The 14,236-nt window shown below is 44.9% G+C and overlaps 1 protein-coding gene across 1 annotated transcript in view; it reads left to right on the top strand.

Moving 5' to 3' along the window:
- Positions 1–14,236, top strand: part of HEPHL1 (hephaestin like 1) — a 36,617-nt gene that overhangs the window by 10,696 nt on the left and 11,685 nt on the right. The window contains exons 4-11 of the mRNA XM_005230564.3: positions 1,761–1,940; positions 2,907–3,161; positions 4,198–4,366; positions 5,093–5,229; positions 5,397–5,528; positions 8,233–8,444; positions 8,887–9,037; positions 10,235–10,447. Coding sequence (XP_005230621.2) covers positions 1,761–1,940; positions 2,907–3,161; positions 4,198–4,366; positions 5,093–5,229; positions 5,397–5,528; positions 8,233–8,444; positions 8,887–9,037; positions 10,235–10,447 — 1,449 coding nt within the window. The remainder of the gene's footprint in view (positions 1–1,760; positions 1,941–2,906; positions 3,162–4,197; positions 4,367–5,092; positions 5,230–5,396; positions 5,529–8,232; positions 8,445–8,886; positions 9,038–10,234; positions 10,448–14,236) is intronic.

The following is a 14,236-nucleotide window of genomic DNA, read 5'->3' as shown; positions in this document are numbered from 1 at the left end:
ACAGTCATTTTTGCTTACAGGTATAAACATGATGGTCTAAAGTCTATCCCTACATAGCCCATAAAAAGGGGCAAGGAATAGCTGGGCCATTCCAGGAGCATCCCAGGGTAGGTATTGTAGCTCTGGGACAACCCCCTTCCTGCTCCCCTTTGGCTTCACGAGAGATTTGCCTTGGCTGGTGGAGGGACGGCAGCATGCTCTGTGGCCAGCTGGTCATGGCCAAGACCAAAAATAAATATTTCCCAACTGGGAATATTTCAAGACAGGTAAAGGACTCATTTCCCAGGAAATTAAATTAGGGCTGGGCAGGTGACTTCATCATTGGCATTTATATATTTGAAGCCCCAAAGTTCTTTGTAATTTTTTCCCGATACAGATTATATATTTATTTTTGCTCACAAGTTGTGTATCACAACCATATGAGGATGTGTGCTGAATAGCTGAGGTGGCAGCCTGTCCCATGTACTTTACAGCCTGATAATTTTGTGCTGGAGCCATCAGGAACTCTCTCCCCTCTATCAGCTGAGCCATCACACCATCACACCCTCTCCCTCTGGGCATCTGTAACTCTGCCACCTCTTTCCAGTACCTCCCACAGTACAGAATCAGCCCTGATTTTATATACAGAACATAGAAATGAAGCAGGTTTTATATATGAAGAAGAGAAAGACTTCAACGTGGAAAGGATAGGCCTGGTCTCCAGCTTAACTCACACAATTAAAATGTCTCCAACTTTTATTCTCCTGGAGGGCCTTTGAAATCTGCAGAACTGCCCAAATATATAAAAATGAACCGATAACTACGCAATAATATATGAAGCTAGGAAATAACACATTCCAAACAATCCCAGCCTGAAAAGCCAGGTTATCTGTGTGTTCGATCTTGAATTCATCAAGGTGGATATCTGCATGATGCTACTGCTGTAGTCCTTTGTCCAGTGGTGGTAGGTGGCTCCTTAGGGGACTGACAGCAAAGCTCTCAGGCTCTTTCTCGTAGGAGACAGGAGAAGCAAAAGTTTTCATGGGTTTAGAGGTAGACTGGATGATTAGATGAAGTCTGAACCTGCCAATGGTTAATAATAGACTACTCAGTATTGCCGCTCTTATAGTCTCAGGTTGTTCCCCAAATGGTCACTCAGGTAATGATACTGAACTTAGCCTGAATAGATTATATTCATCCTGCCTTCAGCCTTTTAAAACTTAAGTATCTAGTCCTAGATAATTGTTGAGGCTTCCTCGTTAGTCCATGGAGAGTGAGGCCATTATGAGGGCATGGTTCACCAGTCTCTTCAATGCAACAGAAATGCAGGCTACCACTTGCCTCCCATTAATTCCTGGTGAAGAAAAATGTCACTGGTTTCTGTCTGGATCCAGCCCGTGATCTCCCTCACTGTGCAGGCACACAGACACTAACACTGACTAAAGGGCAGGGCTGGGGGGAGTGGGCCAAAGGTGGGGAAAATGGGACCACAGATATTGGCAGGTACTTGTGCTTATGTCAAACCAAAGAGATCCTAAAATATCAACTTGACCTAGATGAGATGAACTGACTTCTGGAGGCAGTCCAGGTCTTGTCTGTTCAAATGCTGTTGGAGGGGGGTCAAGAGATCTTAGAACGGCAACATTAGGTGAGATTCATCCTGCCCTATAGATCATGGGCAGAGCACAGTATTTCCTTGAGTGCTCCAAAGTCGTTGTCACTTCTAAATTCAATCCCCTCCAAAGCTTTTTTTATCACTTTCCTTTTCGTTTGTAATTTAGGAACTGCAGATGAGACTTCAATAGAAGGGACTGGTGCTGCTAACGCTTTTGCCCTGATGTTTAGCATTGTAGATGAAAACTTCAGCTGGTACCTTGATGAGAATATAAACACCTTCTGCTTAGAACCAGCCACAGTTAACAAAGAGGATGAAGGTTTCCAGACCAGCAACCGAATGCATGGTGAGCAGGATTCTTGAGCAAATGGTGACCTACAGCAGTGACCAGGCTCTTTTCATTTCAGTAGGACCTTCTGTCCCTTGTGCTGTCTCTCCTTTATCTGTGTCAGCAAGGAATGGGTTAGGACGTTGACATACTGTGTTGTTAAAAACTCTCTCCCTAAATACAGCACAAAACATACTGGTTTGCAGAAAGATTTAGCTTTCATGCCCAGCTCTGCCACTTGTTTAACATTTTGTCTTAGGCAACAGATTTAAGCCATTTGGTGACTGTTTGACCAGCTGTGAAAAGAAAAAAAGTATGCTGCAGAGCACTTTGAGATGTGTGTATTGGGAGAGTCCAGCATTTCTCAAAGGGCCTTGTGGATGGTGGGTTGGCTGGTACAACCACTTCTGCCCTTCAGAGATCCATTGGCCAACAGTACTTTGTGCCGTGTGGTGATCTGGTGTATTTTGGTTGTCCCATGGAGCCTAGGAGCTAAAATAAATCTCATTCTCCTGGTGTCCTCACACATTCATGTCAGGTGTGGAAGCTGAGGCAGAGAGAGCTGACTAGACTGATTTGATTGATAGAATTTTCAAATCTAAATTGCTTAAGCCTGGCATAAAATGGTATATTTATGACTCAGAGTAAGAGGAAAGAAATTTCAGACATGCTCAATAGCTGCAGAACAAATTAACTTCATTATCAGGCCTTTGTGGTGATGACTTGGCCTTTGCAACATCTTGATATTCCCCAGGAAGTTTTTCACAGACCCAACCAAAGAATTTGGGCCATTTGATTATCCAGAGCTGTAAGCTGTATGTTCAAATGTTACTCTTCATCAAGGAGCCTGTGAGGGCCTTATTCAGCGTGGACATTCAGCCAGTTTCTTTTCTGGGCCAGGAAAGGATCAACCTTAGAAATGGGGTCGGAGGCACTTGGCACTTCTCTTTCACCTCTCATAAAATCTCATACTTTTGTTTTTAGCTATTAATGGTTATATTTATGGCAACCTCCCTGTCCTGGAGATGTGTGCTGACACTTCCATTTCCTGGCACTTGTTTGGCATGGGAAGCGAAATAGACATCCACGCCGCCTATTTCTATGGCCACACATTCACTAACAGAGACCAGAGGGCAGATGTCGTCGGTCTGTTCCCAGCAACGTTCATCACAGCGGAGATGACTCCCGGGAACCCTGGGAGGTGGCTCATAACATGCCAGGTTAATGAGCACTTACGAGGTACGCTGCTATAGACCTCCCTGATCTTTTCAGAAGCCTCTACTATGCCTGGAAAAGAAAACTGAGAGATGTTTCCAGGGGAAGCAGGACAGTTTTTTTGTGACTAACTGAAAATTTTGGAACTATTTCACCAGATAAATATCATGAATATGAATTTAGTCATCAGTAGAAATTATACATGCTGGGCCTTGGGCCAAATATTCAGGTAGTAGGAATGACTTAGCTGTGTAATTCATGTGAGGAAGGCTTGCTAGACCCAGCGCTGACTCCACGCTTCCTATGTAAACCGGAGATTTTGATGAGCAATGAGAGGAGCCTTCATCATCGCTTTTTGTGGTAGATAAGTACTTACCCATAAAGAAAAATCATGCCAGCCGAACACTTCATAGGGTTTTTCCTTAACAGAAATCAGACAAAAATTGGCAGCATTTTCAGAAACGTTTATGTGAAGGAATTTGATGGTGATGTTGTGATATTTGTGTGGTGCAAAAGCTGGAAAACACACAGCATAAACTAGATCTCATGGCAGCAGGCAATGCATAATTGCTATATCGGAGACAAGTTGGGAGATTTTTTACTTTGAGAATTTGCACATTGACTTCACTGGGATTTGCATCAGGCAAAACAGACCTGATTCTGGCAAGCAACAAACATCTTCAGTGTGGTAATAACCAGCCTCTATTTCAATGAAAGTCAAGGGGAGATGATGCCATTTTGCATACTTCAGGAGGTGCTCTGGCCCCCAAAATCATTCTACCATCCTTATCCAGATTAAGGAATTGAGTAAATAAGACCAATAAAGAGTGTCCTTGATGTCAGTGAGTTTCACCTGTGGCATAAAGTATCACCTTGCAAGAGAAGGGTGATAGCATCTGGCCCAGTGCAGGCAGAGGAAGTCTTTAAAAGTAGAAATTTACCCTAGTAATTGTTTCCAATCCACATAGCTCCTAGAGAGTTTTGAATGTGCATTTGTATTCCTGAGATTGCTGACTTTGCAGCCAGCCAGGAACTGTGTCCAGACTCTTTCTCCTCCCAGGTGGCATGGAGGCACTATATGATGTTCAGATCTGCCAAAAAAACCTGTCTCAGCCTTCACCACTGAGTCACAAGAGAAGATACTATATCGCTGCTGAAGAAGTACTCTGGAATTACGGACCTGACGGTTATGACAAATTCACTGGGCAGGGTTTAAACGCCACTGGCAGGTAAGCTTTCTTGTCCTCTCCTGTTGTGCTTTAATTTCAGGAGTCTGGGTGAGACTTCTGCAGTGAGTCACCAGGGCTGGGTCCTGCACTGTTATTAATTTTAATTGAAAGGAGCAGGGGGAAATGGATTTAAACAGCCTTGTCGGGCTGTTAGATTCATAACTGCGATGCTTGGAGTTGCCTTCTGGAAGCACTTATCTTGATCCATTAAGTCCATGGAGAAAGTGAGCCCTGGTGAGCTACTCAAAGTTCCATAGAGCTAATGACCCTGCGTCGAGACTCCTCAGGCAGCTTTCACACTTACAATTGGAGTATCTCAGAGGTGCCATAGTGGTAAATTTCCTGCCCCCCCTGTTATTACTGATGAAGATTAATTGTATTATAGTATTTCCCAGGAAAGCTAACAAGGATTAGCAATACGTTGTGCACAGGTAATGGCACAGGTCTTACCCTAAGGCAGTTAGAGGTAAGCAGACACAGAGATGTCTCCCTAAATAAATTGGGGTTAAACACTTGAAAGTCTAATGCACAGTGAATGTCTATTTGTTAACTAATTTATAACTAATTGAGACCAGTAATATCTCCCTTTGTCTGCTAGAAAATTGTATGCAAACTAGTAATGTGGGGGATCATTTCTCCTGTGTCTGGAATAGTAACTTTATCCAAAATGAAAGTTTCTTCCTGAACCTTTAATTAAGTAACCAATCCGATTTGTTAATTCCACAGTGAGTCTGCAATATATTTCACACAAGGGACTGACAGAATAGGAGGGCAATACTGGAAAGTTCGCTATGTGGAATATACCGATGCAACGTTCAGTAAGAAGATTTGGTCAGAGGACATGAAACACCTGGGAATACTTGGTACAGTGAATATTTTCCCCTCTTGTCGTTACATCAGGTCTGAATGCAGATCCAGTTGGATCCAGAGGGGAATATGCATGCGGCTGCCAGTCAGCCCTCTCTTGTTTAGGTGGAAATATGTTAGAGGGTAGTTCTTCTAATACCTTCCCTCACTCTCTTTTTTTAAGGCCCCGTTATAAAAGCTGAAGTGGGAGATACAGTGCTAGTTACTTTTGCCAACAAAGCCAAAAGAAGCTATAGCATCATGGCCCATGGTGTAAGCTTCAGCAAGCTGTCGGAAGGTGCTCCTTACTTAGATGGTGAGTTTTGACTGTGCTGCTGTATCATCCTATGCAGAATACCTGAGTCTAAGGATCTTCTGTTGCTCTGCAGGTTTAGCCTTTCTGTGGACGCTAAGGCACAGAAGGGATGATTTGATTAGTTTGTGTTTACCCTGTGTGTCACAACCCATGGGACTCCCCAGTCTGCCAACGTGCTGGTTCTTCCCCTTGGACATGTGCCAGACAAGGCATCTAAAACTAGCTGAGGTCCATGTTGAGCAAAAGTCATAGGCGCAATCCTATTTATATTAATTCTAATTTAATATCACTCACCTGCAGTCAGTGAATCTCGTCTAGACATGCTCCAGAATTACGAAGCTTAAGATCTGGTATGATGCTCCTGCTGAGTCTTTGGATATAGCTATCCACATGGCCTGCATTGCTTCACTCTTGATTCTCTAATCCAGGTCGGGCATTGCCGTTGCTTCACTGGCAGGATAGTCAGTGTTGGAGGCAGCTTTGATATGATTGACCTGGAACATGAAGCAGCGATAATCCTTATTAATCCTCATAAATATGTAAACGCTGAAATGGAGCATTTGCCAAAGTCTTCCTCTCATTTTGTGCAAGGACAGGATCTTTATCATCTAAGTTTAACCATAACATGCTAAATATCATGTTTAATTGGCAGGCACCTTTTTCAGTTAGTGACAAGAAGCAAATCCTTCAGAGGGTAAGAAGTCTCATTTACTTTGAACACCTGTTTTAGGAGACAGTAGGTCACCCTTTGGAGATGTGTTTCATCAACTACAGAAGAAGCCTAGAGTTTGGGTTAGGAACTAAGCTTTAGGTGGCTCAAGTAAAGTGAGTTGAATCCCACCCACAGTGTCTACAGAACTAATATAGTGGCCTCTTAAAAAGTTTTTGCTGCATTCGCAACACTGAAAAGAAAGGTAAGTTTCTTGTTGTCTAAATTGCTTTCTTTCTACTACAACACATCAGAAAGAAACTCATGGAACATAATCCCTCTTTTGAGAAGTGTGCTAAAAGAATGAGGTCAACAGGTAAAACTCATAACATCATACAATAAAATCAATACAAAAGGCTTTATTAAATTCTGTTGTCTCTAGTTGCTGACCTTGCAACACAACAAATTTGCCAGCAGGCTCCAATGCATCATGAAATAACTGGCTTGAGTCCAACCTTGAAGAGCACACGTCTTCATGCCATCCATGTCAGGTGTAGCTCCCCGATGGAAGTGCAGCTTCCCTCTGCTTGCAGTCCTGTTGTGCTTTCATTTAACGGTCCCCAGCAGGAGCACCCATCAGCATTGCATGCGTTGGTGTGGAGCAAAATCAAACCAAACCCTACAATTCAGCAGCAGTATGTATTGCATCCGTCTGGGTCTTTGGAGAGGAACCTGACTCCAGATTCATCAGCAGTCTTTCTGCCCCTTCTTCTCTCATTGTAACCTTTGTGTCTTGGATTTCAATCATATCTATCTACAAATGTATACATGTAAAGGCTGTGCATTGCCTGAGTGCAGCCTATTAATGTGAAAATGCTGTACATAAACATACCTACAGATATCTGCAGACATCCTTTTTTTCAATTGTGCTCTCAGGAAATACTCTTCCATGTTGCATTTGGCGCTTGTCCAGTCTCAGAGGGTTTTTAACTCCAACATTCTTCTTATTGAACACTGTTGCAGGATGAACCCACTAGTATCAGATACTCTTGAAGCAGTACTCGACGCTGCATTGCAGTTTGCAGCAAATAGTACGTGTTCATATCTAATCCTGCTATTTTCACTTGTGTCTAAATTTTCAGAGGATGCTCTTGGAGTATTATAGAGGAGTATTACATTGGTGCAGTCTGCTGCTGCAAGGCACATCTGACCCTGCTGAGAAAATCCAGTCAATGAATGCCTAAGTGTTAAACAAAATTTCTGATTTGATCTTCCTCATAGCAAAGACCAGAAAGGTTACTTAGCACTTTTATTTTTTCTACAAAGGGTGCAGACCTGACTCCTTTTCCCAACTTTCCTTTCAAGGCTCTTTTGTATGTCCTCCCTGAGTGGATACCAACACTCTTTTACAGGGGCTAAATTACATGAGTGGTGCTATATCCACCCTGTGGCTTGGCAGGAGACAATGGCCCAAATCCTTTAAGAGTAACTTCCAAAAAAGAGTAACAGCAGCCACCCTCTGGGGACTCTGACAGAGGTTCTTGTGCGCTGCTATAAAATCAAAAAGAAACAAACACCAGAATCAGTTTTGGTTTCAATTTCTAAAGAGCCACAGCTGCAGCTCCACTTGCTGATGTAATTGCTTTGTTGGTGTTTAATGAAAAGCCAGAGTCTGTGCTTATGTTGCAGATGAATCTCACAACAAGGCAGGCAAGCAACAAACACTAGAGGAAGCCACTGAAGCACAAGGATGAGCTCTGCATGTCTTGTTTGACTAAACCCAGATGATACAGATAGCATCAGAATGTGTCTGGGTGAAGCAGCTAAACTTGTTCTGCAGGGAATGGGCTCAGTTGTCCCTATGGCACAGGACTCCAGTCTGGAGATGTCCCCATGGCATAAGTGCTCAGGCTATGGGATGGTGCTTGAGCTGTGGCTGCAAGGGGGACTGTCTTCATAGAAACAAGCAGCTATGTCTGACTCCTAGCTAACACTTGTGTTCGGGAAGAGAAAATTTTCCTGTAACCTAGGTGCTTCTCAATTTTCTCTCTGCAGGCTATCTGAAGCCAGGAGCCCATGTTAAGCCAGGTGAAACCTTCACATACAAATGGAGGGTGCCTGAAAATGGAGGTCCAACAGAGAGTGATCCCCCATGCCTGACCTATCTGTACTACTCAGCCACCGATGCTGTCAAGGACACCAACTCCGGCCTTGTGGGGCCTTTGCTGGTCTGTCGGAAGAACACACTGAATGACGACGGGACGCAGGTGACCAACATGGACATCTGCTTGACCCTAATGGGTCATGCACTAGGAGGGCTTCCCATATGGGCCAATTTGCCTAGTTCCCAGCTCAGTTTTAAGAGATTAAATAAACGCCATTCCTCAAGGTTAAAGCTGACCAAAGGAGATGGTTAGGAAGATAACGCTGTCATCCACATTATGCTGGCTTGTCCCTAGGTTTTCCATCTTTTCCACACACTTATTAGCAATGAATGAGTCTTTCCACCCTCTGTAAGTAATGGACACTTTATTTATTCTTGTGGCTGATAGAAGAGTGCCAATCCCTGTCTCTGCAAGGGCACAGTAAGAAGGTGGCTGCAATTTTTTGGGGAAAGAAAGCTTTGTTTAAAAAAAATGTTATTTTAACTTTGGTAATTCTGCATAGACTTTTTTTTTTTTAATCTCTTGCCTTCCTTCTTGTCTACAGAAAGGAATAGACAGAGAATTTTACCTTCTCTTTTCAATCTTCGATGAGAATGACAGCTGGTATCTGAACAAGAATATTGAAGCATTTACTGGAGACCCTTCAAAAGTAGATGAAAATGATGCAGATTTCAAGGAATCTAACAAAATGCATGGTATGAAATACCTAATATCTGTTAATGATACCTTTTCTTCAGTCATATTAAGAAGATGAGTTGGCAGATTTTATCATTATTCATAGCCGACTACAGTGCACTGGAGGGTGAGATGGAAAGCTGTCAGTCAGCTTATGGCCAGCTCCTGATGCCCTTGGAGTGTATTTTGAAGCCCCAGTCACATTAACAATGAATGCATCCACCTACCAACTACACCTGGAGTAAGGGAATAGAGTGTAGCTTTTAGATACAACACTTGGGTCTGTAAAAAGACATAAGGCCAGAGTCAGACACCAACTGCAGAAGAGACCAATGTTCACCGGTGATTTAAATTTCCCTGCTGGCCTTGGCACTGACTCAGACAGTGAAGGTCCACCTGCTCTGCTGAGTCAGCTCGCACCTGGGTAGCAACCACCTCTGAAAGAGGAGAAGCAAAGAGAGATGGCCAATAATATTTTAAAACATCACCTCTGGATATAAGTATCTTACTTCAGTGTGGACCTCCTCCAAGTTATTCCTGACATGACAGACTTGAGCAAATTACATAACCTCTCTTTGCTTTAATTTTCTGAATAACACTGAGAATATCCGTTATTAGAGAACCTCAGAGCTTTCTGGACCCGTCTATTTTATTCTTCTGTTATGAGGTAGTATCTCATACTAAAATTTTGTTCTGCCATGATATCTTTCACCCAGTGATCATAGAGAGCATTTGAGGAATAGGGAGATAAGCCTCATAAAACCCTTGTGAAAGAGATAAATTTTGGAAGCAAAAGTGGAAATCAAAGGTCAAAATCACATAAAAAGGCTCTGTCAGAACTGAATTTATGACTTGGACTCTTTATGGCCCACTCTGTGGCCTTAATGATCTAGTTATGCATTCTCCAGGCTGAAGGGAGGTACCTAATTTACACACTTAACCGGTGTCTGTGAGGCACCCTGAAAAGCTCGGAACAGAAATGCTACATCACTGCAAGATTTTATAGGCTAAAAGAAAAGGTAGAAGTTCAGAGTTTATATGCATAGCATTTAGATATTAATTTGGTGTCATCCAGTGCCACCTTTGCTTCACAAAATGCCTCTTTAATTAATACTGCAACTTGCTGAGTCACGAGTGTCTTCCAGGAAGGTAGTAAGAAGCTCTGTGTTGAGTTTCCATCGACCTGTTGCCAACCGAGCTCTTTCTTTCTCCTCCAGCTGTCAACGGCTACTTGTTCGGTAATCTGCCAGGCCTGGCCATGTGCAAGGATGACAAGGTCTCCTGGCACCTCATCGGACTGGGCAGTCACTACGACATGCACGGAGTTCAGTTTCAAGGAAACACCATTGACCTGAGAGGGACGACGAGGGATGGGCTGGCCTTGTTTCCTCATTTATCAGGAACAGCGCTGATGCAGCCAGACCACGTGGGTACGTTCATGAACTTATCTTGGCGGTGTGGCACATACAGAAATCAGGCAGCCAAAATAACAGTTGGTGAGATTCTTTGCTCTGCACGAGGGAGCCTGAAAGTGTAGAGACCATGGGGACCTGGCGTAGCTCAGAATTCAGGATGGGCTACTTTTCTGGAAGGTGCTATAAAACAAATCTGTGTGTGCACCAAGGAGTGAAGGCTTTGAAGACTTTGGGATAGGCAGAGGAGCAGGCAGAGACAGCTAATGGGATGCTCACAGAATTTCCATAACTCTAAAAACAGGCTTTTTTGGCAAAGATAAAATCCACTGACATGTAGACAGTCAGCATCATTTAAGGTATTTATGACTTCAGTAATAGTTTTTCAATAGTAGTCTTCAGGAGTTTCTTCAGAATCATATACATTAAGGATACTTTTAATTCTCATGTACAATCCAACGATATACAAATAAACTTTTCATTCAGTCCTCTATAACTCCTCTACAAACCCCGCCCCTCCCCTTTTTTTTTACGATAAACGATAGTTTCTTCAGACTCAGAGTGTGAATTGTTTGTTGGAAACACCAGATAAGCTTTATGACAAAGGATGCAACGTTACTTTTCTTAACATTTGTGCAACTGTTTAAATCAAGAGTCATCAGAGTTGTGCAAGGCTACGCCAAGGGCCATCCTTGGCCAGAGCACCTGATAGAAATACCTGTTGGCAATGTGTACATGCATTTTCACCTTTTCCATCCCATACATTTCCATCGTCTGTCATGAAACTGCACTGCAGGACTCACACTAAACAATATATTCTAGGGGCTTATTGATTTTTGCCAGCTAACCTTCTACTGGCAATAAAGGAAATTGAGTGAATTATCATATCTTTACATTCAACAACATATGTGATTTTCTTTAATTGCATGTTATTTTACCCTTTTCATCAATTTTGCCCTAGAAGCCCAAGGCATGAACTAAGTTCCAGTCTGGACAGAGCTATGCTTCTAATTTTGGTTCTATCACTGACTCACATACAAAGTAGACGTGAAAGTGTTTTCCTCCTTCAGCAGGTGCTAGCAGGTGGAGCTATGCAGGACTACATTGTGGTCAGCTTCTACTTGAGTAAATGGGAAGGAGAGCACAAACATTAAAATCTGCCCACAGACATGCCAAAAGATGCTCCCACCATCACTGCAGCCTTTGACAATCAGAGCTACAAAAAACCTGGCCCATGGTGATTTGGCCTTTCATGGAGAGAGAGTAAAGGGTCAGAAAGGTGCAATTTAACTCAATCTTTTTTATACCATATAGGTGCATATAAACAAATGGTTATAAGCAGCATCTTTCTGTTTGTATTCTTGTATAACAGGTCTGTAGCCGTATTGTAAAGTCTCTAAGAGGCCTCCATTAGCCTGATTACACCAGAGAGCTGCAGGGACTCAGTGGAGAGTCTCATGCACCCAAGGCTGGCACCAGGGCTCTGTGCTCAGGGACAAGGAAACAGCATCTCTGAAACACACATCCTGTTTCTCTATGCCTTTATCAGTGTTCGTAATGCACACTCCTCCTGTGTTTTCTCGTGCTGCCTGTGGGCACATCTGCAGACAGGGCAGCACTCGTGAAAGCTGACTGGCAAGGCTGCGTTCCTGCTGCCAGACATCTAGTGAATTGCTTTTCAGAGCTCCCTTGGCTAAGCTAATCTAACTCAGATAGTTAGAAGTAATTTCTGGAGATTCTTGAGCAAAGATGGAGCAGGCTAGTGTTTCCTCTGGAGCAAAAAGTCACTTGCTGACTTGCGGATCTCCATTTGTGTCTGGATTCACATATTGCTTTGAGCTGAAGGGCTTGTTGTAATGTAGGAGTTACAGGCTACAACCCTGCAGTGTCTTATGTGCATGTTTGTTGGAAGAAGGGTTCGCCGGAGTCAAGAAGACGCTCAATATGAGTTATGCATCTTGCTCAACTTTATTAGTTGCTAACACTACTTATATAGAACCGATACACATGCATATTCGTAAAGCAGAAATATAATTGGTTAGCAGTCTCTAAACGCGCGCGGTTCTCACACCCCTAATTATCATGACTAAAATAAGCATTCTATCCATGTAGCTAATTGTGTTGCTGTGCTTCAGCCTTGTAGTTTGTTACTCCCTATTTTCCCATACCGCTCCCTATCTTTCTTGGCCCTGCACCTGCTTTCCCAGCAGCTGTAGCTTGCTACAGCCACGGCCTGTTGGCACAACATAATTACTTGGTCTCAGGATTCAAGAATAGCTCAAGGCTACCTTTCTTGTTAACTTCAGCACAGCAACTTCAGCACAATTCTGATTACAGGCCTATTCTAATACCAGGCCTGGATTGTGCAGATCTTCAGAGATTCTAAGGCCACGCTTCTGCAGCCATTCTTCTACACATGTTTACTCTTGAGTGTGTGACGACAGCCTGAATCCCCACCCTCTTACGTCTTGACACCATTGAGCACATGGTGACTAAAGGAAATGATTGGTGCATATCCATTTTATCAACTAGTTTCTCCTTCAGTCCTCTTAATTTTTTCTGAGGCGAGCGGCTGCAGAGCCGGCAGGGTCGGCAGCGGAGCACACCAGTGCATTGCACAGCGGGTTTCCCGCACTGAGGGAACCTCGGAGGAGCCGAGAGCTGCCAGGAGCCCACAGCTGACGCTACAGCAGCTGATGGAACCTGTGCGTGGCCAGGAGCAATGGCAGCCAAGCGTCCCCCCACCCACACAAGAAGCCCTGGGGAGCACCAGCGACCAGCAGCGCGGGCAGCAGGGCGGGCAGACGGGCCTGGCACGGCAGCTGGTGTGGGAGGGGCGCCGGAGCTCTGCCAGCTCCCCCGGGCAGCAGCGGTGTCCCCCCAGCAGAAGGCCGCGGCCTCTCCGAGCTCTGCGCCCAGCGGGCCCGGGGCAGCTGCCCCGGCTGGGCTCTGGTGGGAACACTCAGCCACCCCGGTGCCGGGCTGCCGGCCGTGCCCTGCTCCGTGCCAGGCCCGGGCGGCTCGGGGCAGCGCCGGGGCGGGGAACTGCTCCGCCTCGGGACAGAGCTCCGGGGGCGGTGGGTGGGCTGGGGGGGGCGCAGGGCGGGGGTTCCCCATCCTCTCTCTGCCCGACAGACCTGTTGTTTGTGCACAGAGAAAGACTTGTGGGTGAGGTGATGGTTGGAGGCCCTTGGGCACAGCGATCATGAAATTGATAGAGTTTTAGGTTCTCAGAGAAGTAAGGAGGGGGGATCAGCAGAACTGCTACCTTGGACTTCTGGGGGGCAGACTTTGGCCTGTTTAGGAGCCTGGTTGAGAGAGTCCCTTGGGGGGCAGCCCTGAAGGGCCAAGGAGCCCAGGAAGACTGGGCGTGTTTCAAGAAGGAAACCCTAAAGGCACAGAGGCAGGCTGTCCCCATGTGCTGAAAGAGGAGCCAGCGGGGCAGAAGACCGGCCCGGCTGAACAGGGAGCTTTGCCTGGCACTCAGGGAAAAAAGGAGAGGTTTTTGACCTCTGGAGGAAGGGGCAAGCCACTCAGGAGGACTATAAGGATGTTGTGAGGTGTCGTACAAGGTACAAGGTATCGTGGCAGATAGTGTGGCCAGCAAGACAAGGGCACTGATTGTGCCCCTGTACTCAGCACTGTGGAGGCTGCACCTCAAATGCTGGGTTCACTTGTGGGTCCCTCTCTACAAGAGGACCAATGTGATGCTGGAGCGTGTCCAGAGAAAGGCAGCAAAGCTGGTGAAGGGTCTGGAGCACAAGTCTGATGAGAAGCAGCTGAGGGAACTGGGTTTTTTTAGCCTGG

The sequence above is a fragment of the Falco peregrinus genome, chromosome 4, assembly GCF_023634155.1.
Source record: "Falco peregrinus isolate bFalPer1 chromosome 4, bFalPer1.pri, whole genome shotgun sequence".
Taxonomy (NCBI): Eukaryota; Metazoa; Chordata; class Aves; order Falconiformes; family Falconidae; genus Falco; species Falco peregrinus.
Note: the sequence above shows the minus strand (reverse complement) of the source record. Positions and strands in the feature narration are given on the sequence as shown.